General features: G+C 36.0%; 1 protein-coding gene across 2 annotated transcripts; it reads left to right on the top strand.

Moving 5' to 3' along the window:
• Positions 1 to 1,193: 1,193 nt before the first annotated feature.
• On the top strand, positions 1,194 to 27,248 carry LOC121384611 (zinc transporter 5-like). 2 transcript variants are annotated; one of them, XM_041515074.1, is made up of 16 exons: positions 1,194 to 1,585; positions 4,203 to 4,325; positions 5,790 to 5,856; positions 7,058 to 7,143; positions 8,107 to 8,194; positions 8,649 to 8,727; positions 9,934 to 10,010; positions 10,736 to 10,906; positions 11,759 to 12,047; positions 12,942 to 13,147; positions 14,091 to 14,248; positions 17,474 to 17,603; positions 19,531 to 19,828; positions 21,000 to 21,226; positions 23,300 to 23,428; positions 24,282 to 27,248. In XM_041515074.1, the coding sequence occupies exons 1-16, from the start codon at positions 1,533 to 1,535 to the stop codon at positions 24,459 to 24,461; spliced, it is 2,361 nt and encodes a 786-aa protein (XP_041371008.1). In that variant the 5' UTR covers positions 1,194 to 1,532; the 3' UTR covers positions 24,462 to 27,248. The 2 variants fall into 2 exon arrangements, with proteins under 2 accessions (XP_041371008.1, XP_041371016.1); XM_041515082.1 differs by lacking the exons at positions 1,194 to 1,585; positions 4,203 to 4,325; positions 5,790 to 5,856 and adding an exon at positions 6,370 to 6,480.

Below are 27,248 nucleotides of genomic sequence, written 5' to 3'. Positions count from 1 at the left end.
CATTTTCCCCATACGAGTAAGTCTTCCATACGAGTTCACTTGTGGATTTCCATACGATTTCACTTATGGATTTCCATACAAGTTCACTGCATTTTCCCCCATACGAGTAACTTTTCCATACGAGTTCACCGTACTGGACAGAAGGGGGGGAGGGGGTGGGTAGAGTTGGAAATGGGCAGAATTTTGAAAATAGCAATTAGTAAAATAAGTTAATAGATTTTTTTTTTTAAATAAATCAATAAAAAGTTAACACACCAAAAATAAAAGGAATTTCGACATAAAATTTTGAACGAAGCTCTAAAAGTTTAAAGTCCGATCTATATACATGTCTACCAATAAAGCAACAAGGGAACGGTTATATATACACTCTTCCATTGACAAAATATACGCACCAGTTGTTAGGCACTGGATAGGGGGAGGGGGGAAGAGTGAGTTCATTAAGGGCGACTGATCCTCTTCTCAATTAAGCGAGTGCTTTAAAATACCACTCAAGAGAAAGTCACGCCCCGCTCGATTCCTGGAATATATTTTCATTTCTTGTAGTGATTGGTTTATAGTGGTAGTAGTGTTGGCGTGAACTATTTTGATGAGTTAATACAGTATACATGCTTAATTAAATGGAGGTAATTACTCATAGTTCATTCATTCATTCATTCATTCATTCATTCATTCATTCATTCATTCATTCATTCATTCATTCATTCATTCATTCATTCATTCATTCATTCATTTTGATATGATTTTCGTGCTAGTTTTAAAGTTATGATCGATATGCTTCCAGACGGATTAAAATACTATGAAACTTATATCAAAGCACGCTTTTCAGGATCACGCCGAGCTGCTTTCCGACTGTGCGTCCATATTAAACAGTGGGACATAAAGGTTAGTTGTTACAGTAATCAGTGAGAAAGAAGTCGATGTATTGGTGTTAAGCCTCACCATTGCCGTTAAAACTTACTCTAGGTACAAAGCAGTGCACGGATGCGAACCTACTTCATCGGCGCATCCGATGGCACCACTCTGTCACTGACGCCGGTTCATAAATGAGTTGTTGCGGTGCTTCGAAAATACTGGCGGCGGTCACCAAACCAACCATTTTAGTCTCGTTAATAACAGACGCCAATGAATTTTCGGTGCGGTATAAACGAGACTACTGCCAGAGTGGAAAATAATAAACTGCTACATTTGTTTATTCCGCCAGCACTGTACTTTGTGTGTACCATAAATTATAACATTGAATCAGTCTATATTTTATATCAAGGTGGACACTAATTTTAATTTTGATAAATCTACGTGTAACCGATACTGATAATATATCAACTATTGATGAGAAAACTAATTACTTGTGAAAAGGAGAGATGACAAAGTTTATTTTAACATACATATCGATTTGTTGACCATTTTTGTAAATAAGGAATTTAATTTTTTTTTTTTTTTTTTTTTTTTTAGTGTTATTATTATTATGTTTTTGCCCTACAACAATGTTCTTATTATGCTTAGTTTAGTGATTATATACTGATTGGAAGAACATAATGGTGGGCAATGTTATCACAGGACGAGCGATATATCCTTCAACAGAATCAGGGTAAACAATTTTAGTATTTTGTAGTTTTAAACAGGCATTGAAATAAGCATTGTGTCTGGTAACCCATTTATAGGTTACCACAAAATATAGCCTGGTAACGTATAGGTTACCATAACTATATAGACTGTTTTCGAGTACTTCTACGTTTAAATTAAATGTTCTTGCAAACTACTTGGCACACATCTAGTTGATACGAATCCGGGTCATTTCGCCCTTATTCCTATTCGCCCCCGAGTTGTTTCGCCCTTATTCCCGTTCGCCCCGAGTCATTTCGCCCTTAGAATGAGTCGTTTCGTCCCCCATTATGAGTTGTTTCGCCCCTATGTATTGGGGTGGTCCGAAACAAAATGTGGACAACTACAATAAATTTATTTTTTGTTAGATTTTACCCACATTTTGTCCAGACAGAAATCTTTAAAAAAAAACAATGGCATGGATTCCACATACTAGATGATAACCATGTCACCTGTATCGACTTCGCTGAGATCGCATAGGGCAAAAAGCATGTAATTTTGTGCTGGCTTCCATTTTGACTTTTTATGGAATATTCTACAAGAGGGGTGAAAGGATATGACTTAATCTAACAACCGTTGAATGTAATAACATGTTATGATATAAATGCAAATGTGATGACGTCATATTATTTTATTATTATTAATATTATTTGATTGTTTAAAGATATCACTACAGATAATTGATTTTATATTAATATTTTAGAGTCTTTCACCCCTCTTGAAGAGTATTCCATAAAAAAACAAAATGGCAGACAGCAGAAAACTGCATGTATTTTGCCCTAAACTGGCTGTAACGAGAACAGACATCGATATGTTATGTTAAAACCTGTTTAAAAAAGCACAAAACAAGCATTATTTTAAAACATTTTAATAACAAAATACACATTATTTTAATAACAAGGACAACAACAATGCCATATATAGCATACAACAAGCATTTTTTAAATGTAAACTGAAGCAAATGGACCTTTTAATATTTCATCAGCATAGATGTAAACATGACACATCAATGGATATTACAGAGGCCAATTTCGCAAATATGCAAAAAAGAGGTACATAATAACATATACATATAAATGGTGTTTATGGTTGATAAAGGGTTACAAATTGATAATCTATATCTGATTTGCAACTAGAGTCACGTAAACAAATTTATTCATCATTCACAAACATAAACATGATGGCGAAACGACCCTGTATAGAGGGCGAAACGACCCGGTATGGGGGAGAAACGACACGGGGCGATCGGGAATAAGGGCGAAACGACCTGATACCGTTGATACTGCTAAAACGCGGACATTCTGAAATTGTATCAGAAACGCAGAAGTCCGGAATGCATTGCCTGATTTATGTTTGGAAACAAAACTACTGTTTGTTGAAATTTTTGTTGAGAACGAAACATCGTTCTAGTCTTTTCTTACATGTGGTAACCTCCCCGTAACCTGAACGACTGTTCTCAACTTATTTCGATGCCTGTAATTTGTGTAAACATGCTTTGTAAACATATATCGTCAGTGCCCCTAACTGCACTAAGCATTGAATTGTTTAGGTTTATTTTCATGTTTGCAATTTAATTTGTAACAGATTTGTAACATGACCTCACGCATACCAGATCAACAAGGCCGAATCATTTCATTTGTTTGATATTCATCCCCCCACCCCCCGTTACTGAGAATTTTTGTTTCATTTATTATATTCACTTTGCAAAAGGTAAGCTGCATTTTTGTGTTTTGTTTTATTCAAGAATACCAATATTTATTTCGGAATCCAGTATTACCATGCAAATTTAATACCTGGAAGTGGAATGGGCAGAACTCTTTCCGAAAAATTGTTAATTAATTTTGTTCTCTGAGCATTATATTAAAATAATGTGTTAAGATTTTGTTAATGCTGTGATATATTCTATATATCATGGGAAGAGGGCCAATTTACATAGTCAACTAAATTTTAAAGAAAATACTCTATAATACACTATTAATAGTGGCTAATGATTTCCCTAGAAATTTGGCAAGGCATGGTAGACCAAACACTTTAGGGGCATTTTCACCATTTTTGGGGCACTTTTTTTTCATTAAAAATACAATTTTTTTTATAAACATTAATGTAATTTATGTGCTTGCTTTAATAAATGAATGGCAAAAGATATAAAAGGCATATTTTATTAAATGATAATACCTTTTTGGGTGTTTTATAAAGGCAATTTTAGAATTAATTAGTGAAAAAGGCTTGTTTAATCTCAGGGCAGCATGGTGCTGATTAGGGCAAGATGGTGCTACACTATTAAGGCATGGTGCTGCACCATGCTAAAACAAGCTAGGGAAAACACTAGTGGCATGTACATACATACATGTACATGTATGCAAACACAACACTAATGAAAACTTGCTGGCCATTCCAAAATTCAAAAGCTTACCAAATGTTACTTAATTTAACAAGTATTTTTAACAAGCATTATAAAGTTCCATACATCATATACCTTTATTTTACTAAATATTAGGGGTCAGACAAGGGGGTCAGCCTATCCACGGTTTGCCAATTAATACATGTACACAGCAATATACAGTATATGTACATAATTATGTCTTTTCTTTTAATTATTTCAGATTTTCGCTTTATGTTGGTTTACTAATTGCATCAAAGTTTTTTCGATCTGTTGGTCTCTTCATTGCTTATGACCTGCTGAAACTGATTCCAGTTGTTCCATTTCTATTTCTTTTGAAAGCTGGGTAAGAAAATTAATACTTACATATAATTATATATTTACTAATTATATACATTTATTCATGAATATGTATGTACTATCAGACCTTGTTACAACGGCGTTGTTACTATGACATTTACACCATCCGACCACAAATTGTCAGGAACGAACGTACATCAATGTCATTCTGTTCATTATATCGGAATTCACACCTTCCGACACAGAGCAAATTGGAAACAAACGTGCATCTGGCGTCTGAAAACACCTCTTTGCAACAACATTTCACATGTCACATGATGGTCGAGTTACCGATGTTGACTAAATCTGTACATATGTATTGCTTTTGAAAATAAGTCTTTAGTCTCATTCAATTAAAGGATTAATTTCGAACAATTAAGTCTACTAGTTTCATAACATTTTGTAAATGAAGTAGGTACCAGTCGATTAGATTGACAACAAATGCACCTAGGTTAATAATAATATACTTAGTATTTAATAATGGTCTGTGATCCATCCCCGTCGTTGGGCTGTTGGGCTGTTTCTCATTCCGGCCAGTGTACGATGACTGCTATATTAAATAATGTGATATGTGGTATCCTGTCTGAAATGGTGCATATAAAATATCCCTTGCTACTATTGATACCCAATAGCCAATGATTAAAAAATCAATGTGCTCTACATGTGAAATGTTTGTACATGTAAATAATGACATGGCATCATAAGGGCTAATGCAGTATTTAGCTTTTCAATCCAAGGAATTAATATTATGTAATATTAAGCAAAAAGAAAATGTTTTAGTAACATTGGTATAATTTTAAAGTTTAGTAGGACACATACATGTAATACATACAATGTACATGTCATAAAGTACAATGTACCTCAGTACTTACGGTAGGGAATGTGAATCAATTTAACACCTTGTAAATTACATAATTTCTTTGATATTGAATATTAATTTGTTTCCTGACAATTCTTTTCTCGGTTATTTACTATGTATTTATGCATTTTTTAGTTTATGTAACAGAAAAATCAACCTTCACTGAGGAGATTCGAACAACGGATTCTCAGTATGAGAGTCCAGCACTCTACTAACTGAGCTAATAGGGAACTTGCCACTAGCTACTGCCAGTAGGAGCACTTTATACCAACACTACATTTATTAAACAGAACTAGCTCTGGCACTCGGCAAATTCGTCAATTGCAAATTTTAAAAGCAATTCTTGAATTTTATTTTAATCTGGCAAAAAAATTTGCATGTCATAATTGATATTTTGTTACAAAATAACTGGGTTTTTGCAATTTTTTAAGTTTAACAGATAATTTGGCGAAATGTTCTGCTAACCCAGAGCTAGCCCTGTTAAAGCAGTGTTTAACTAATACCATGGCTGTATGGATTCTCCTCATTTCTAGTGTTATCCTGCCTTGTATTTGAACATGTATGTATTGTCGTTACCATGTGTTCTTATAAAAAAAATTATTGTTTTTTTAGAACATCTGTTCCACTGTTGATACTTCAGAAACCATTTTCGCCTGCACGGAAGTTAACAAAACAACAGGTATGATGTTAGCAGCTTTACTTGTATGTATTGCTAACTATTTTGGGTTATCTCTCAAACAAAGTATTTTTTTCAATTCAGTCCACCGTGTTAGTAATATTGGTTGGTCAGAATTTGTCATTATGATAGTTTTTAGCATAATGTAGGGCTTTTAGAATCCTATAGCTTAATGCTTATAACAACTGTGTTTTTTCTGGCCCGTTTAGATTATAGTAGCCTCACTCCCATGGCTAGTGATATTCAATGTTGGGCTAGTAAATAACTACTATTGTCATGTCCATCAGCTAGTGAAAAAAGTTGTCAAATGCTGCATTTTGTAAATGTGAATATCCTGCCCCCAACCCCATCCCCAATATTAGTGTTTTTAATCGCTATCTCTATCTTTAGGTAAAATATTGATTATTACTATTAGTAAAATTGTATTAAGTAAAGTAGGGCTAGTGAATTTTTAATCATGGCTAGTGGATTTTGTAAAAATTCTAGAAGCCTTGTTTTTACATTGGAGTAGTAAATGGTTACCAGTACTCTGACTGTGCACATCGAAAAGTGACAAAAAAGGAGGAGGAAAAAGAAAAGTTGGAGGAGGGATGTACATGCAGTTCAATGGTGGAGTGCTTGCCTGAGGTGTAATGGGTTATAGGATTGATCACCATCGATAGACCGCGTTTTTTGTCATTACTTCACAAACCATTGATTTTTTATCTTATCGGTTATTGGATGTCAAACATAGGTCATTCGGACACTGTTTTGTTTTAGAGGAAACCCACTGTCGCCAGATAGGCTACTCTTTTACAGGCACAAACCATGGCCTTTGTTGAACCAGATATGGATCACTGGTCGGTACAAGTGGTTTACACCCCATTGAGCCTTGCGGAGCACTCACTCAGGGTTTGGAGTCGGTATCTGGATTAAAAATCCCATGCCTTGACTGGGATCCGAACCAAGTACCTACCAGCCTGTAGACTGATGGCCTAACCACGACGCCACTGAGGCCGGTACCATTGTGCTCCTTTTTATGGGAAAATACACATAAAATCCCTTGCTGCTTTTTGATAAGAGTAGCCTGTACCATTCGTAATTACCATATTTTAGATATAAAATAGCCATAGATTTGTTTAAAATTTGCTTTGTTTTCATGGAGATAAAACCCTAAATAAAATTAACTTATAATATTAGTGGATTTTTTGTTTTGTTTTTTCAGTTATTTCGTGTCATTCGTCATGCATTTTTCGGCAGTGTTATTTCCTTTCTCTGGCTGTTTGGTTTGACACTATGTGGACCATTAAGGTACTCAGTACTGTGTTTTAAATTACCATTATTTGTTACTAAAAATATAAAAAGATACAAGTTTGTCATATACAGGCCTCTAAGAATTGTAAGAATTTGAACTAAATCACATTGTTGTAGTCGAAGATATTTACAATGTAATTCTGTGAAGTTATGTTTTGAAAAAGTTATTTAGTTTTTTCATTGCTTCAGAAACTAATGTGAATTAGCATTTCATTTGTCTGTCGCTCATTTGTAGAACTAACTTAAAAGTTTGTATTTGCACATTAAATTTAGGACATGATTTTCATGATTATAATGGGTTACAAAAACAATGAAATGGGTTACCTGAAATATTTTTGCATTTAACCATACGTTTGCAAACAACAGCTTACAGTCTTCATCAGAGGGGCGAGTAATTATTCCCGCTCTCCTCCACACTTACCTGGAAAGTTTTAGGAGAGTACAAAATTGTTCATGCAATACAAAATGTAATGCTTTATATTTGAAACTTGATGTGATTGCTCACCTAGCAGCATTTCAGGAGAGTGATTTTCAGCTCACCTAGCAGCATTTCAGGAGAGTGATTTTCAGCTCACCTAGCAGCATTTCAGGAGAGTGATTTTCAGTTCACCTAGCACCATTTCAGGAGAGTTATTTTCAGCTCACCTAGCACCATTTCAGGAGAGTTATTTTCAGCTCACCTAGCACCATTTCAGGAGAATGATCTACAGCTCGCCTTGATTTAGCTCAAGCAAAGACTTGGCTTATATAAATTTTCAGTTCTCGAAGCTTGTTGTTTTTACAGTAGACCATTTGCAGGCATATTCTTTTTGTAATTTCATATTCAGTTGTCAGAATTCCGGGATGCATGTTAAATATATGTAGTGGAAAAAAAAGAAATCTGCTTCAAATGTGGTTGTTTTTTGTTATATTAATGTACATGCATGTAGTTGAGTTATGTGTGAATTTCGTCTATTTCAGAACGATACTTCTGTTTGAACACAGTGACCTGGTTATAATAGCAGGCTTCTCTGCACTCTTCACAAGTAATGGAGGGGGACCTGCAAAGGTTGTTAAAGTTGTTTATATTCTACTTTACCAGCAGTATATGTACCACATTTATATTTTTAAAGTATCTACTGTCACACTTATTGTCATGCTATACTGGGTTTGGGCATCAAATCAAGTATAGTTAGTCAAGTGACAATTTTTTTTCTTCTGAAATCTTAGTCAGTTTCAAATCTAGTTTAGTCAGACCAGTTGTGTAAATGTGTGACTAATTATGCATTTGAGAAACACATTACAAACTACCGCAACCACTAAACAAACCAAAACATTAAAAAAATATTTTTTAATGCATTATGAAAAGACCCCCATGGCAACATTGTAGCAAGATGAGACACTGAATTTCATTAAATTCTTGTTTTGCAAATATTGTATTTTGTTTCACCTGTTTACAATTTTTTTTGTTCATTTCAGTATTTGTTTTTCTCTTGGTGTTTATTTCAATCTGTTTGTTTCAGTTGCGCGGTGCTGTTTTTTTCATTCTGGCAGTGCTGGCAGTCCTACTGTTCGACCATGATGACAAACTCCACAATGATCGTATCCTTGTCTGGCTGCTAGTATTGCATAGGCATCAGATGATGCCAACCATGGGAGGGTAAAACAAAATATTACTTTGGGTGGATGGCAATGTACTATCTTCAGAATTGGCAGGATCAGTGCCCCCCCCCCCCCCCCCCCCCCCCAGCCCAATGACTTACAATACCAATGTATCGCATTTGCATGTCACACTTACATGTTACATTTATATGTCACAACTGTCACTTGAGCTAAACAAAAGAATATAGTTTACTGGATCAAATCCTTGTCTAGCAGCTAATATCACATTTGCATGTCACAGTTATATGTTATATTTATATTTGACAACTGTCACACTTGGGCCTAACAAAACAATATGTTTGTTTTTCATCTCATATAAAAGGTATATAAAAGTGAAAAATTAATTTAATGCCCATTGAACGAAAACTACACTTAACCTTACTCCTTTTAGACTGAATTTTGTTTTATTACATACCCATTTAATCTTACAATAGGAATAAAGACAATTCTGACTGCAATTAAAAAAATGTGTGATACAAAATCTCGCATGCCACTGGAGTGATGTCATGTTACAGCCAGGATGCTCGGGATTCCAGTAATTCCATAAAATTCAACCAACTTTTGAGAAGAAGTAAATTGTCTTCTTTAATTAACTTTTTATTAATCATAATATACATGTACGAAGGTGGTATGGAATAAGTTTATTTGTTTTGTTTAACAACACCACTGGAGCACATTGATTAATTAATCATTGGCTATTGGATGTCAAACATTTGGTAATTCTGACAGAGAGGAAACCAGCTACATTTTTCTAATGTAGCAAGGGATCTTTTATATGCACTTTCCCATGACCTTTGTCCAGTTGTGGTGCACTGGTTGGAACGGGAAAAAATCCAATCAACTGAATGGATTCACAGGTGGTTCGATCCTGTGACACAAGCACCTCAAGCGAGCACTCAGCCGACTGAGCTAAATCCCACCTCGTGTCATGGAATAAATACAGAACCGTGTATATGTACTAGTTGTTTTGCCATGTTTATAGTGCGCAAGGTTTATACAACTTGACCATTACGCATTCATGTGATATAATAATCTTGCGCACTATAAACTTGTGCAGTAAATAACATGGCAAAACAACTGGTATGTGGATCAGTCTGTGTATTGTACATTGTGTAATAAATCTGTGACAGACCTTAACAATGTCAGCTGACCATCTACATAGCACGTTCGTGTCTCACGTCTTCCACCACATCATCACCAACGTCGGCTGGTCGGACCACAAGGTGAGTCTTAGACCATCACCAATTATATACACACTGTTTGATTGCATCTGTTTCATATATAAACACATTGTATACAGCATCTCTTTGTTTGCTTGTTTTTTTGTTGTTTTTTTCCCCTAAAAGACCAACATCGTTTTTACACCGAAATGTAACTCCTGATTTATATAAACTATACATACCTGTCCTCTGCATGTGGAATTTATAGAGACATCTTCATGGCGACTGTTCTCAAAGACCGTGTCGAACTACACAAGTTAAACTGGTTTAACTATACTGGTTTAGCGAATATACTTTTGGTTGGAAGTGACAACAGTCACACGTGCGTTTAACTCTGGTAGAAGTGTAGTTATCTGCACTTGTAGAAGACATCAAAACAACAATGTCATTTCACTGCTATTTCCGTTTTATACTAGTTAAACAGTTTGCATTCACACTTCCATTTAAACTGTTTTAGTTATGCCTGTTTAACTAAACCACATATCGAAGTGTTTTAGCTATACCGGTTTAGTGAAAAGATCTCATTTGCACTTACATTTGAAACTGGTTTACTATGCAGCTTAAAAAACAACCTAGTTACCAAGGGTTTAAAAATACAGTCGGGCTCATAATATGAAATATTGCAATATGAAATCTATATTTTAAAAATGCTGTGTTGTTGGTCTAGAATATAAAACAAACATTGAAACTATTCTTGAGGACACTTTACTCCTTTTTTCTGTTTTCAGGGTGGAGTTGTCCTGTTGTCTATTACGCTTTGTTTACAAGTTGGATTCAACTCTGCGTCAAAGAAGTTATCGGTGGACATCGGTGGTTCCAAGCGGCTGCACGCTCTTTCTACCATCATGTCCACGATGCTTCTCTTGCCATGGGCAGTGTTCATCTACCTCACAAGAGAGGTATGTATATATTTGTTTTAGTGTGGGGGTACTCGGTGATAGGTGTAATGGGTCATAGGGTTGATAGCTCTTGCAGGATTCAGATCTTTTTCCCATCCTATATACTCTGCTGTCTATGGCAAAGTGCATATAAAGATCACTTGCTATGTAGTGGCAGAGGGTTTCTTCTTTATCTGGTGACCACTTATTAAAATAACCAAATGTGAGACACCAAATAGCTGAAGTTTAAAATGTGCTGAGGAGTTGTTAAACAGATGGTCTTTTCCTTTCCAAACCAAGTTTCAAAATAACCATGTCGGACACCAGATAGCTGTAGTTTAAAATGTGCTGAGGTGTTGTTAAACAAACATTCCTTTCCTTTCCAAACCAAGTGTCAAAATAACCGTATTTTAGACACCAAATAGCCATAGTTTATATTTTGCTGAGGTGTCACTAAACAAACATTCCTTTCCTTTCCAAACCAAGTGTCAAAAATACTAAATTTTAAGACATCCAATTTGCTAAAGTGTCAATAAACAAACATTCCTTTCCTTTGTCACGTGTGTGTGTCTGTGTCTATATATGTGTGTGTGTGTGTGTGTGTGTGTTTATCTGTGCGTGTGTGTGCTGGATGTAACCCAGTGGTAAAGCTCTTACCTGATTCTGTTTCTCATTCCAGCCATTGCACCACGACTGGTATATCAAAGGCATATAAAAGATCCCTTGCTACTAATGGAAAAATTTAGCGGGTTTTTTCTCTAAGACTATATATATGTAAAAATTACCAAATGTTTGACATTCAATAGTCAATGATTAAGACATTAATGTGCTCTAGTGGTGTCGTTAAAAAAAAATGTTTAACCTTTATGACAGAGTGACATCGAGTCGTGGGTGTACATCCTGTTCCCGCTGATTCTCGTCATCTTCTTCATGTTTGTCTTCGACTACTACATCGAGGCTGTGGCGGTGAACCACCTGCACCCCCCGAGCGTGGCCCTGGTGGGGACGTTGACGATGCTGACGGGTGCCGTGTTCCTGTCTGCGACATGGAACCACCCACTGATGGCGCAGGTGACCACGCTACACAAGATGAAAGACATCATCACCGAGGACCATGTGTTGTCGGGCGGAGTCGTATTCAGCGTCATCATCATGATGTTTAGTGAGTCAGAATAATATAGTGTATTTACATGTGGGTGAGTGTATGTATGTATGTGGGTGAGTGTATGTATGTGCATATATGGATGGATTCGAGGATCTTAAAATGAATCGGTCCCAGGGCTAGCTCTGGATCAGCAGAAAATTTCTCCAAAATATATATTAAACGTCCAAATTATATAGATACCTGGTTATTTTGTAACAAAATATCAATTAATACTTGAAATTCTTTGACCAAATTAAAATAAAATTTGCCAATTGGCGAGCGCCCTGATTAAATCTGCATTGAACACTTTTACTTGTCCACTGGACAATCATTGAGATACATTTTGCTTGTCTGAGCAGATTTCCACGTGTCAGAACAAATGGACAAGTTCTGTTTCTATGGGATTGATATGGATGGATGAATGGATCCAAATTAGCATGATTTATGTGATAACTTGGACTTTTGTCAAGCCATCGAATGATATATCTGCTGTCAGTTATTATTTTGGGGATTCTTACTTAAATACATTTATCAAAGCTGACATAATTATGAAATATTATACACCAAATTTATAATATTTAGTATGGAATTTGGAATTTTCCGAGCCTTTGTTCATTTCCATAGAATGCCTAGAAACCCCCTGTTATGTACATGTATGCACTGTCAAACGTGTTAAACAGCCACAATAGAGCGTATTAAAAAGTAGCCTTTTAAGATAGGTGGTTGCTTAGTACAGGTGTTTTTACACTATATTAGATGATGTATAACAATAAAAATGTGGCCTCTTAACACAGGTGGCTGTTTAATACAAGTGGCCACTAGATCAGGATTGATTGTATTAGATTACTATATGTTACAGACTGTGAGTGAGTGTTATATATTTATATATATATATTTTATTGGTTTGTGCAGGTACGAGGTTGCTACTTGCACCAAGCCGTGGAGCTCGGGGCAGTTTCATTGGCTACTCACCAGCAGGCCTTCCTCTCTACAGTATAGCAGGTGATGCCCTTCAGCGCACCACTCATTCTGTGTTCATGGTTCTCAAAAACGGGCTGCGGCAAATACTCGAAGAATCCGATTCCAGAAAGATATTCTACTTCCTGTGTATCAACTTGGTAAATTTTGTATAAAAAAGATTATAACAAAAACAGCATGGTTATTTAAAAATGATTTTTGATTATTTCAGTGTCAGTGTCGGTTTCACTGCTTGTGTGATAAATGTGATATAAAAACTTTCTCAGTGTCAAATTACTTTTTTTCTCATTGTTTATGAAAATGGAACAGTCATGACAAAAATTAAAAACTAAATAAAGGTAAACTGCTAAAAAAAACTAACATTTATAAAAAATATTTGGCATCATTCAGTTGATCTATTCAGGACTAGCTTAGCCTCTCCCCAAATGTACCATCAGTTTCTGTATGTTGTTGATGGATAACATTCTGGGGTTTTGTAATATTCAGAATCCAGTAAACCATATAACATACACAAAGTTTGTAATTATTTAGTAATATATTTGTAATGAAACATTGCATTGTTATAATTTACAGAGGAACATACAATGTAGCCCAGTGGTAAAGCACTTGCCTGATGCACGGTTGGTCTAGAATCGGTCTAGGATCAATCCACATTGGTGGGCCCACTGGGTTATTTCTCATTCCAACCAGTGCACCACGACTGATATATATAAGTAGCTGTAGTACCGTGCTCATAGCCAAATTAGCTAATTTTTATGCAAAGTAGCTGTAACATTAAGTCTTTTGCTAATAAAATATTCCTTGAATTAACCATATTTAAATAATTTTCAAGGAAATTATCTATAACTGTGAAAACTGGCTAAACCAAATTTTGTTCCAGTATGAGCCTTGGTGGTATGTACTATCCTGTCTTTGGGATGGTGCATATAAAAGATTCCTTGCTACTAATGGGAAAATGTAGCCGGTTTCCTCTCTAAGATTGTATGTCAGAATTACCAAATGTTTGACATCCAATAGCCAATGATTAATAAATCAGTGTGCTCTAGTGGTGTTGTTGAACAAAACAAACTAAAACTTTTTCAGGCATTTACATTTGTGGAGTTGACGTACGGAGTGTGGACCAACAGTCTGGGTCTGATATCGGACGGGTTCCACATGCTGTTCGACTGCTCGGCCTTGGTGATGGGTCTCTATGCTGCTGTCATGTCCCGCTGGAAAGCATCGAGAATATTTTCTTATGGGTATGTATTACCACTTATTATCTACTTAGTTCCAGATATACAGGGAAATATAATCAGTATGACGCACATGTGTCATAATGATTTCACATGATCAATGATTGACATCATTTTGGAAAGAGACAACATTATGTAATGTGGCTTCCCAAGTCTTAACTCTGTGTAATCACTTACTGGTTATGTTTGAAACATTTTGACATGGTCTTTGTTAGCCTATTCTTAAAAAGTAATGTTATGGGTAATAAAGAAATTATTACACTTGCATGTCATCATACTGATTTATTTGAAACTTGTGTCAGGATTCATGTTTCGTAAAATCAGTATGACACACAAAAAGTCATCTAATAATCTATGTATTACACCACCGCAGTGACTCACAATGGTAAAAATATTTTTATATTTCACATTTGTGGACAATTTGATGCTTACAACCCAGTGATCTTATCATCTTGATTTAGGAAACCAACGATTTGACACTATGTAATTTAAGAATGTTCCACTCAAAATTTTATTTTAAATACCAATGTTTAATCAGTATAGATTTTGTTAAGTGAATAAATAGTACTTTTATTTTTAACAATTATCAGTGAGTGTAAATAAGATATAAGTTATAGCAATAATCTGAGAAACAAGGTTTAAGCAGATTTTCATCAAATGCCTGAAATTAGAATAGAGCTAAGCTGAAAATCAAATGAATGCAATTCATTAAAGAGCTTTAATTGTATTAGTCCCAAACTGTCCATCCAGAGGTGACTCTAAGTTTTATCTTTGTCAGTCCAATATATGATCCTCTGAATGTTTTTGCACCTTGCCTCAATGTTTTCACAACTAACTGAGCTGAAAGTTTGTGTATAGCTTCATCATGCAGCATTACAGAACAAGACTTAAAAGACTTTGCCTAGTTTGACAGAGTTATAGCCCTTGAACTTAGGCGGTATCAAAATTTGTTGGGTTCGATAGGAGACATATATTACTCAAGGAGTACTCTCAGAATGCTTGTTCTGATTTGTTTGTCTAGTTCTGATGCAACTATGCTCTTTGTTGTATATATATTTCAGCTTTATTCTATTTTGTTTATCTATTTCTGATGTAACTATGTACATGGCTGTTAACTGTCCGTCGTGAGATGGATTTCCGTCTTGAGAGAAATTGTGGAAATTATTTTTTCAGTCTTTTTTTTTTTTTTTTTTTTAAATGAGAATCACTTCGGTCGTTTTCGGTTTTCGTAATGTCAACCCGATCACTTCGGCCGTTTTCTTTGCCCCACTGACCCCCCTTTAGGTACCTATCGGATGGGTATAATTTACCATACATTTTGGGGCCGATGAACGGCCCCATTCCCCTAACGTAAATTCCCAATCCAATATCAAACCTTTTCCCAATTACGACCCAATAAAGATTCCCAAAGTTGCTCTTATCGCGGATACTTGAACTCATAAAAATGTTTTAAAATTTTGCTAATTGTATATTTAAAAAAAAAAATGACATCGAACACGTTTCATTTTGGTTTTCCGATCGATTACGAACATGTGATGAACAAGTCTGACCTGGATATGCAAATTAGTTTTATCCTGTTTTGATACAGTCTGTTGTGTCGTAGTTTTTAGTAATAATGCCTACATTGTCTGATATAATACAGTTTTGGTAGAAGAATACAACTTTTGTTTTAATTCATTCATTTGCGTTAACACATATTTGGGATCTATCGCAACGCGTCCAATCCGCTATTTACATAGTCCGAACAGACGTAGAAAGTAAAGTATTGACTTAATGTGCACCCTGCACTATCATTTGCTGTGCTATTTTAAGCAGACGATCTTATTTTGTAAAAAGTTGTGTACATGTTTCGTACTTTTTTTCTCGAATATTTTATTATTATTTTATTATTTTAAAATCATTTTTGGTATGGTTTTTGTAATTAAAAAAACAAAACAAACGTTTCTACAGTAGTTGTAAATTAAGTGAAAAAAAAACTACCTTTAATTTAAATGTGCTACTCACTCCCTTTGAAGTAATGGCCGTACCGATATCACATCATATGATGAACAGCACGTGCGAGTTTGAACACTGTTACAATGTAATAGTTCTGCTGGGAGATATTAGATTGCGTATTATAGATATTGAAACTTAATAAAGTTGATCCGGTCAAATATAACATTTACCGACCAGCGGTATGTTACTTCTTTATTATTTACGATTGAATAATGGGATCATTCGAGAACTACGCAACGTGCACTAAGGAGAGTGGGAATTATGGGATGTGACAAAACGTAATTGGGGTTATTGTGCAACGTAATGTTAATTCATAAAGTAAAATGCAACCAGTCATTGCCATTTTATTTTAACATGTATGTATTACTAAAGACCCCAAAGTAAAATATGACACGGTCACAAAACATTACAAGGGGAGAGGGGTATTGAAACTGCAAGATTTTGCGTTACGTATTGTTAAATGACACAAAGATCAACAAAGGACTATTCAACATTAGCGTAATGCAATATCAGACATTGGCTTTTACCTCAATTTTTAACGACCCCCTCCCCCTCCCATAATGAATTTGCAATAACACAAGGGCCACCGGATGTAAATGTATGCCGCCCCCCCCCCCCCCCCCCAATCCTGGGAAATATATACCTTTTCGCTTATTAATAACTTTAAAAAGGTTCCTGTGTCATATCCCACTACACAAGTGGGCACCCCCCCCCCCACCCCACCCCCCCCAATACAAAATCCTGCCTATGCCACTGCTATTTCCATTAATATAGGTTCACTGCAGGATCCATCAAATTAATGTTTTTGTCAAATAAAAAAAATAACAGGGTGTGGGATGGGAGAAATACATGTTTAAAGTGGACTATCATTGTCATATAAAACATTACCATTTTGAATGCCCTGTACCTTGAAATTTCAGTCACAACATTTTACTTTTGTCAACAGCCATGTATGTAATTTATTGTACATATATTTCAGTTTCATACTAGTTAGTTTATCTATTTCTGATGTAACTATGCTATTTATTGTACATATATTTCAGTTTCATTCTAGTTAGTTTATCTGTTTCTGATATAACTATGCTATTTATTGTACATATATTTCAGTTTCATTCTATTTAGTTTATCTATTTTTGATATAACTATGCTGTTTGTTGTACATATATTTCAGTTTCATTCTAGTTAGTTTTATCTATTTTTGATGTAACTATGCTGTTTATTGTACCTATATTTCAGTTTTGACCGAGTGGAAGTTTTATCTGGGTTTATCAATGGACTGTTCCTGATCGTTATTGGGATCTTTGTCTTTGCCGAGGCCATCGGAAGATTGTTTGAACCTCCTGAAATACACACTGAGCGACTGTTGGTATGTTCAACATTACGTTATCACATCAATCATGGCTAGGAATAGAATGGCAGTAATCCGCGTCATCAAAGTGGGAAATATATAATATTATAAAGTTATGATTCAGCCATGATTCAGCCAAAAGTGAAAACTAGCATTGATGTTTATCTTTTGGACTTTTATGTTAAAACAACTATTTCTTGTTCCAGTCAGTGCACTACTGGTATATCAAAAGCTGTGGTATGTGTTATCCAGTCTGTAGGGTGGTGTATATAAAAGATCCCTTGCTACTAATGAAAACATTTAGCAGGTTTCCTCTTTAAGACAATATGTCTTATTTTTCATGGGGGTTGAAGGAGGGAAGTACATATTGTTCAGTGGTGGGGTGCTTACTTGAGGTGTATCCAGCCAGTGCACTACAATTGATATATCAAAGGCCGTGGTATGTATTACCCCGTTTGTGGGATAGTGCCTTGCTACTAATTGAAAAATATAGCAGGTTTCCTCTCTATAAAAATTACCAAATTTTTGACATCCAATAGCCGATGATTTAATAAATCAATGAGCTATGGTAAAACTGATTTTGTACAAAATGGTGAATCTTACCTCATCACCATAAACAAAAATTCTCTTTCTTTCTCAAGCTACTATTAAACAAGTTGAAGCATGAGAAAAATCATCTCCACATATCTTCCACTTGAAACATAACTAACAACAAATTTGTATCTTATATTCATCTTAGCCAAAGATAATACTTAATAGAAAGGTGCAAATCCAGAGGTGGGTACATGAGGTGCACACATATCCTCTCAATTTAAACATGCCCCCAAAAACCAATGTTTAGCAGATCAGTGTTTTAATAAATTATTTCTTTGTTTTGAGAAATTGCTATATATTATTAAAAGATATGCTAGGGTAATTTGGAATATTGTAGACATCCTTTTTGTAAGGTGCATCCCAGTTGTAAAGCACTTACCTGATGCACGGTCGGTCTAGGATCGATCCCTGTTGGTAGGCCAATTGTGCTATTTCTCGTTCCAGCTATGCTTCACAACTAAACCAAGAGAGGCCATGTCTTGTCTGTGGGAAGTTGCATATAAACGATTCACTGATAGTAATCGGAAAGAGTAGCCTATTACATGGTGGCAGTGGGTTCCCCATTTGATTATCTGTGTGGTCCTTAGCAATATGTCCAACACCATATAGCGGTTTTTTCTGCTCTAGAAAAATTCTGCATCCAGTTCTTTCTTAACCAACTGACTACTGAATTAATTTTTGACAAAAAAAACATTAAGGGAGTACAAATTTAGAAATTTTATTCATTTATGTTTACTTAAATAAATACATAAAATAAAGTATATTTGAATCGATTAGTATTAATTTCATGGGTTTTTCCAATTTGTTATATTTTAGATCCATTATTTAGGCAAAAAAAAGAAAAAGTCGCATGTACTTATGCACCTTTATGGCCAGATGTACAGTATTTATGTGTATTCTCAATAACTGCTTTTTTGACGAGAATGTTTTTGAAAACGAACTATGTTTCATATCCCAATATTTCGAGATTTTCGTTGTTGGTAAAACAGTCAAATTTATTAACAAATTAACTGTCACTATCAGCTATCTATTCCTGAAAATGACCGCAACATTCCGCCATTGTTGTCAAACGAAAAACTCAACATTCCCAGGTATTTTCCACTGAAAAACAAAAACTAAACCTGCCATAATTAATCTAATTTGTGTTGTTCTGTTGTTGTTTCCAGTGAATGCCGTGTCCAAAATGGTGGGAAATATGAATTGGGGAATGCATTGTATACAGTGTACAGTATGTCAACTTGTGTGACATCGGGCAAGATATCTCGCCTGTAGTAGTCAGAAGGTTAAAGCTATCGGTGGAATTACCTTTAACATTGGTGAGGTGCTCAAATCTGCCTGTTTTCTTTTACAGACTGTTTCTGTCATGGGTTTGCTGGTGAACCTGACAGGTATTTTTGTCTTCAAAAGTGCCCATGGTCATAGTCATGGGGGTCATGGCCACAGTCATGGAGGTCATAGCACTGGAGGTCATGGAGGTCATATCACTGGAGGTCATGGTCATAGCTCTGGAGGTCATGGTCATAGCACTGGAGGTCATAGTCATGGAGGTCATGGACACAGTCACGGAGGTCATGGAGAGCACAGTCTGTGGGGTGGAGAGGAACATAGTCTCTCCCAGCCACAGGGAGGCCACAACACCAACATGGAGGGTAGGTCGATATTACAACACTATCATGGAGGGTAAGATGATATTACACCAACATGAAAGGTAGATCGATAATACAGTACTATCATAGAGGGTAGGACACAACACCAGCATGGAGGTTAGGTCACTGCATTAATGTCGAGGTTAGATCACAACACCATGGAGGTTAAATCAGAACACTTACATGGGGTAGGTCATATTACTAAAATGGAGGTTAGGTCACAGCACTAGGTCTCAACCCATAATGTGGAAGATAGGTCACAACCCCCATATGGGAGGTAGATCACAACACAAACATGGGGAGGTTAGATCGAATCATTAATATGGAGGTTAGGTTGACATCACAGCAATTTAACATCAAAGATGGGTTAATATCACAGCATGGAAGGCAGGTCGCAACACTTGACATGGAATGTTGGTCTCTGTACGTACGTACATACATGGTTGGTAAGTCAGTATTATAAAACTGATATGAAGGGTAGGTTGTTATCACAACACTAACATGGAGGTTATTACAGTACCAATCTGGAGGTTAGGTCGACTTGACATCACTAACATAGAGGTTAGGTCACATCAGTAACATCGAGAGTACGTCACAACACAGACATGGATGGTAGGTGATATCACAGCACATGGAGGATAGGTCAATATCGCAACACTTACATGGTGAGTAGGTCAATATCACAGTACTGATGTCAGTATGTGTGATTTACATAACAAGGGGGCGAGACGTAGCCCAGTGGTACAGCGCTTGCTTCATGTGCAGTCGGTTTGGGATCGATCCACGTCAGTGGGTCCATTGAGCTATTTTTCACTCCACAACTGGTATGTTAAAGGCTGTGGTATGTACTATCCTGTCTGTGGAATGGTGCATATAGAAGATCCCTTGCTGCTAATCGAAAAGAGTATCCCATCAAGTGGCAACCGCGGGTTTCCTCCCCTCAATATCTGTGTGGTCCTTAACCATATGTCCGACGCCATATAACCGTAAATAAAATGTGTTGAGTGCGTCGTTAAATAAAATATTTCATTCCTTTACATAAGGAGTGGGCACATTACATACAATTAATAAGTGTTGAGTAACACACACTGCACGTTTACCCTACACTACAGTGGGTATGTTCCTGGTATACTTTCTGATTAACATAATGCTAATTATCTTCTAATTTTTGCAGGTGTTTTTCTTCACGTTCTGGCGGACACTCTGGGTAGCGTCGGTGTCATCATTTCTACTCTTCTCATAGAGAACTTTGGCTGGAACATCGCAGATCCGGTCTGCTCGTTATTTATTGCCACCATGATTCTGCTCAGTGTCTTTCCCCTGTTGAAGGAAACATCCATGGTTCTGCTTTTACGGACACCCACAGACATGAAAAAAGACATTTCCTTGTGTTTAGAAAAGGTGTGGTATATATCAGTGATAGTGATCTATTTCACTTGCATTCTCCCCAGTTTGAACAATGAAAACAGGGATGGTCTGATGGTTCTTGTTGTCCTGGGTGTCGTTCCTAGACACAATTATGAATCTTAGAACTCTTATCATTGTACAGGGCAGAACGTAATCCAGTTGTAAAACGTTTGCCTTATGTGCAGTTGGTGTAGGATCAATTCCCGTCTGTGGGCTTGTTGGGCTATTTTTCATTCCAGTGACTAATGGAAACTAGTGGGTTTCCTCTCTAAGACTAAATGTCAAAATTACCAAATGTCTGACATCCAATAGCCAGTGATTAATAAGTTAATGTGCTCTAGTGGTGTCATTAAACAAAACAAACTTTAACTTTCTTATCATGGTAAATACCTACTGTTGTGACCATAACATTGTACCCTAATCATCAACCCAAATTATTATGTGATATAGTACTGTGCAGTTAACCATACAAAACCTATAATAGCCAAGGCGGTTGGACATAGCCCAGTGGTAAAGCGTTCACTTGATGCATGGTTGGTCTAGGATCGATCCCCGTTGGTGGACCCATTGGATTATTTCTCGTACATCAAAGGTCGTGGTATGTGTTATCCTGTCTGTGGGATGGTGCATATAAAAGATCTGTTGCTGCTAATCAAAAAAGAGTAGCCCATGCAGTGGCGACAGCGGGTTTCCTCTCAATATCTGTGTGGTCCTTAACCATATGTCTGACGCTATATAACCGTAAATAAAATGTGTTGAGTGCGTCGTTAAATAAAACATTTCCTTCCTTCCTTTAATAGCCAAAACTATTTTAAACTATGTACCTGTAATAACTAGTGTCAGCAAATGTTTAGTTTTTCCCAGTTTCAGTTGATAACTTGTGAAGTGTAAATGCTATTGTTTTAAAGGTATCATCTCTGGAAGGTGTGCTGACGTACAGGGAGCCTCATCTCAGATATGTCACCTAAAGAGGGAGATAGAGTTTAAAAAGAATAGCATTGAGGGTTGGGGTGGGGGCAGGATATTCATATTTACAAAATAGACTTAACTGCAACATTTGACCTCTTCTTTTTTTTCCACTAGCCGTCGGGCATGGCAATAATAGTTATTTACTAGCCCAAAATTAAGATCACTAGCCAATGGGAGTGGGGTTACTATAATCTAGAAACCCTGCAATCTTAGAACTTTTATCATTGTACAGGGCGGAACGTAGTCCAGTTGTAAAGCGCTTGCCTTATGTGCGGTTGGTCTAAGATCAATTCCCGTCGGTGGGCCTGTTGGGCTAAATTTTATTCCAGCCAGTGCACCACAGTGACTGGCATATCAAAGGCCATGGTATGTGCTACCCTGTCTGGAATGGTTCATGTAAAAGATCGTATGCTACTAATGGAAACTGTAGTGGGTTTCCTCTCTAAGACTACATGTCAAAATTACTAAATCTCTAACATCCAATAGCCAATGATTAATAAGTTAATGTGCTCTAGTGGTGTCATTAAACAAAAAAGACCTTAACTTTCTTATCATGGTAAATACCTACTATTGTGACTATAAAATTTTACCTTAATCATCAACCCATTCTATGATGTGATATAGTAATGTTAACCATACAAAACCTATAATAGCCCAGTGGTAAAGCATTCTCTTGATGTGCGGTCGGTCTAGGATCGATCCCTGCCGGTGGACTCACTGGGTTATTTCTCGTTCCAGCCAGTGCTCCACAACTGGTACATCAAAGGCCATGGTATGTGTTATCCTGTCTGTGGGATGGTGCATATAAAATATCCCTTGCTGCTAATCGAAAAAGAGTAGCCCATGCAGTGGCGACAGCAGGTTTCCTCTCAATATCTGTGTGGTCCTTAACCATATGTCTGACACCATATAACCATAAATAAAATGTGTTGTGTCGTTAAATAAAACATTTCCTTCCTTCCTTCCTTCCTTCCTTCCTTCCTGTAATAGCCAAAACTATTTTAAACTATGTACCTGTAATAACTAGTGTCAGCAAATGTTTTGTTTTCACCACTTTCAGTTGATAATTTGTGAAGAGTAAATGCTATTGTTTTAAAGGTATCATCTCTGGAAGGTGTGCTGACGTACAGGGAGCCTCATCTATGGTGGCACACCTCTGCTAAAGTGTTGGCAGCGCTGCATGTTCAAGTGACGCCCGAGACAAGTGAACAGAAAATAGTTGCTCAGGTAGGTAGAATTATTTTTAAAAAAAGCCTTTGTCATGTACATGGTTGCACAGGTGGGTAGTGATTTTGCAAAAAAAGCAAAAAAGCCCCCAGAAAAGCCTTTGATCTGGAAATTGGTTGTTCAACTAGGTAAAGATTTGGCTAAAAATACTTTTGATTACATACCATGACAGTTGCTCAAGTTGGTAGAAAGACTTTGATTTTATATATATATAATCATAATGTTATCTTATCATAGTACTTGCCCTCATCTCAAATTAAATAATCTAAAACCCAGATGTGGTCCAACAATACTTGTATGTTTTAATTGGCTGTTGGGGAATTCAGATTCATGAATGCATTACATGTATAAAGAGGGAAAACTGCAATTTAGTTTGAGATCAGTAAAAGTGGGTCAGTTGTGACTTGAACGAGAAAACTTAATTTCTTTTGTTTTGGTCTATCAATTATCTTTTTTTGTTTCTTTTTAAACAGTAGAATTTCCATTGCTTAATTGAAATGGGTTGTAATATTTAAAACTGACTAAATTAAAATCAAATTTTATATTTTAAAACGTCTTGTTGAATGTTAATACAAATTTTACTTTTAGTAATGATTTTGACATGCTTTGTGGACATGGGCAGTATTTGTTTGAAACTTACGCACTTTCACCCTGTCTGTTTATGGTACAGGTCACAATATTTAAAACTGACTAAATAAAAACAAAATTTTATATTAAAACGTTTTGTTGAATGTTAATAAAATGTTACTTTCTGGTTTTAGTAATGATTTTGACATGCTTTGTGGACTTGGGCAGTATTTGTTTGAAACTTAGTGAATTAGTCATTACAAAATTTCTCTTTCTTTTTTTTCAGATTAGTTCTATATTTAAGGAAATAGGGATTACGAATGTGACAGTCCAGGTAGAGAAGGAATCTTACTTCCTGCATCTAACAGGGCTCGGTGCCGCACCCGATCAGATGTTTGACTTCACACACAATTTACAGCACCAGAACCAAAGTGAATCGTTATTCAGTGGAGTGAAAGCTATTTAACAAATTTAACTATGTTAAAGTGTTACAGTGAAAGCTATTTAACAAACTTTGTTACAGTGTTACAGTAAAAGCTATTTAACAAACTTTGTTAAAGTGTTACAGCTGGATCTAAAATATGCAGTCACTCTCTTGTGTGTAACAGGACAGTTGAACAGATCTATCAGAACTGTGAACTCTTTGCAATGGTGTGCTGGTGTTGCTTGCTGAACAAGTTAGAAAGTTAAAGCACTCGGTGACAGAAGTGAAAGCTTTCTTTATTTTCAGCTGCCACCAAATATTAGTGCTGGGATAAAGTTGGCTTACGTTCAAAGAAATTGTTTTTAATTTTGTAAATTACTTTTGTTTTTGTTTTTAATATTTTGGAGCTACATTATTTTTAATTTTCTGAGCCTTTTTATTTTAATATTTTGAGCTGTATTTTTACTTTGCTAATTTCATTTTGACAAAAATGTTTTTGAAAATGTGATAGAGACAATGATATTGTACCAGTTACTATCAAAGAAAATTCCTTATTCTGAAGCTATGTTTGAAGAAAGAGATTTTTAACAGATTTGAAAGTGATTAGCAAAAGATATTTGATCAAATGTTATTGGTAATATTTGGTGATATGATTTTTTTTTTTTTTTTTTTTTTTTAAACAAACATTTAATCCAGAGAAAGACATTTTTGTAAGGATATCACAAACCTGTCTAAATAGGATCACTGCTGATTTAGACAGGATCCGGTTTTTAGAGGGTCACATTTTAGAATTTAGAAAATTCAGGACCCTGAAACTTGGGCTCTTTTCACAGGATTCCAGTTTGGTCAGGGTCCGGTTTAGGTTGCACTGTAGATGGTATTGACGAGATGAATGTTGAAGCCGCAGTAGCGTCTTTTTCGGTATTGGACTATTTGCAGGGATGTGAGAGGGGCTGGAACAAAAAAGCTCACTGCTCACCTTCTTTCTGCCCAAGTCAAACAAAGGCTTTCAAATAGCATATCCTGGATATTGGACAAAACTGGCCAAGCGCAGCGAAGCTGACAAAATCCAGCTAAGAGAATATACTACATGCGAATACTACTTGCAATTGTGCAATACTACTATCGGGTTTTTTCGTTTTTGCATCGGGTTTTTTAATTATTATTATTATTTTTTTAGACAAAATGGAAAACGCATTTATGTGTTTCCGCGTAGCCCTCACATCCCTGTACTTGACAGGACTATTCTCAAAGCTTGCTGTTTGTGCCAAAAACAAATCTTAGTAACAGTTATGTGTATATATTGTCACATTGTGTTCCACTGGATGAGTAGAAGTGCACATACATGTATATGTGGGACTAGTTCTGTTAGAAAAACCTCAGAGATCCACTGCCATAATTATTAATCAAATATTATAATAAACCAACAATATTTTGAAAGAGGAAATAGTATTTAATTCCTCTTTTGAGGTGGAATATGACCGGATGTTTTCCTCAGTATACCCAAGAATTTTGTGACAAATGGGTAAATCTAGCTTTTATTTTGGGATGGTACCAAAGATTTACTTACCAGAGATCCTGCTAGTGATGAAGGTGTACTGGCCTCTGTGGTGTCGTGGTTAGGCCGAGCGAGTTTTAAAGACAATAGGTAGGTGTAAGACCACTACACCCTCTTCACTCTCACTAACTACTAAAAACTAAAGACTAACCCACTGTCCTGGACAGACAGCCCAGATAGCTGGTGTGTGTGCCCAGGACAGTGTGCTTGAACCTTAATTGGGTATAAGCAAGAAAATAATTTAAAAAAAAGAAAGATGGAGATGAAGTTACTTCTGTCGTGAGCAAAACTCCCCAGTATTCAATGTCACTGATATATATAAACAAGTTCAAAAAAGATTTTTGGTTTTCTTATAAATATTTCCTACCTCTCTATCCATCAAATGGCTTGTAGCCAAAGAATGTATCAACATTTTCACTGATCTATGGGACAGGGCTCATATTTTCGAAGGTATCTTAGCGCTACGAAATCATAAAACCATCGTAGGGTGTGACGTCACTACAGCACATGCCATAGTGACATCATAGCTTACGATGATTTTACGATTTTGTAGGCTAAGATTGCTTCGAAAATATGGGCCCTGTATTTCAAAATGATAGATAGCACGAAGTTGGTTCGCGTGATTTCTACCTAGGTGTAACCTAATCGATTATTGAACTTATATTTTAATGACTATTTCCTGCCGATACTGTTAAATTAAGCAAAATAAAATACAAAATGCAAAATAATTTATTGCAAAATATTAGGAAACAATTTCTTTGATACTCGATAAAGTGAATTTCAGAACCTTTAACGATTCACCATGTAACCCATTCGTGGTTTGCATCAATTTAAAGTTGCCTAACAGACATACGGACAGAACAATGGTTGGCTAACTGCGTGCAATATTTTGCCTTGCTATACACACAATAAGGACTTTTCAAGAAGTGATTGTGTGGCAAGGAAATATTTTAATATATATATTCACTAGCCACAAAATAAAATATTTAAACCATGTATGTACAGAGGATAAAATGCAGCAAACAACTGGGCATAATATAATAATTATGATGCCTCCCTTCCCCAAATAATCATGCGTGTGTGTTGAAATTATGCATGGGGTGGGGTCTACACTGGCCAGCAATGTTTCTAGGGTGTTTTACAGGGTTTGACAAATCCACTAGCTCTCCGTCTCGGTTAGTGAATTTTTTTTTATCTGGATTAGAGGAAATTATCAACTGTATTACTATAATACATAGGGCACTAGCCAAAGCTGTGAGGGCTAGTGGAAA

This window comes from Gigantopelta aegis, chromosome 2 (assembly GCF_016097555.1).
Source record: "Gigantopelta aegis isolate Gae_Host chromosome 2, Gae_host_genome, whole genome shotgun sequence".
NCBI lineage: Eukaryota > Metazoa > Mollusca > Gastropoda > Neomphalida > Peltospiridae > Gigantopelta > Gigantopelta aegis.
The sequence above is the reverse complement of the archived record's forward strand: the minus strand, read 5'-3'. Positions and strand labels throughout refer to the sequence as shown.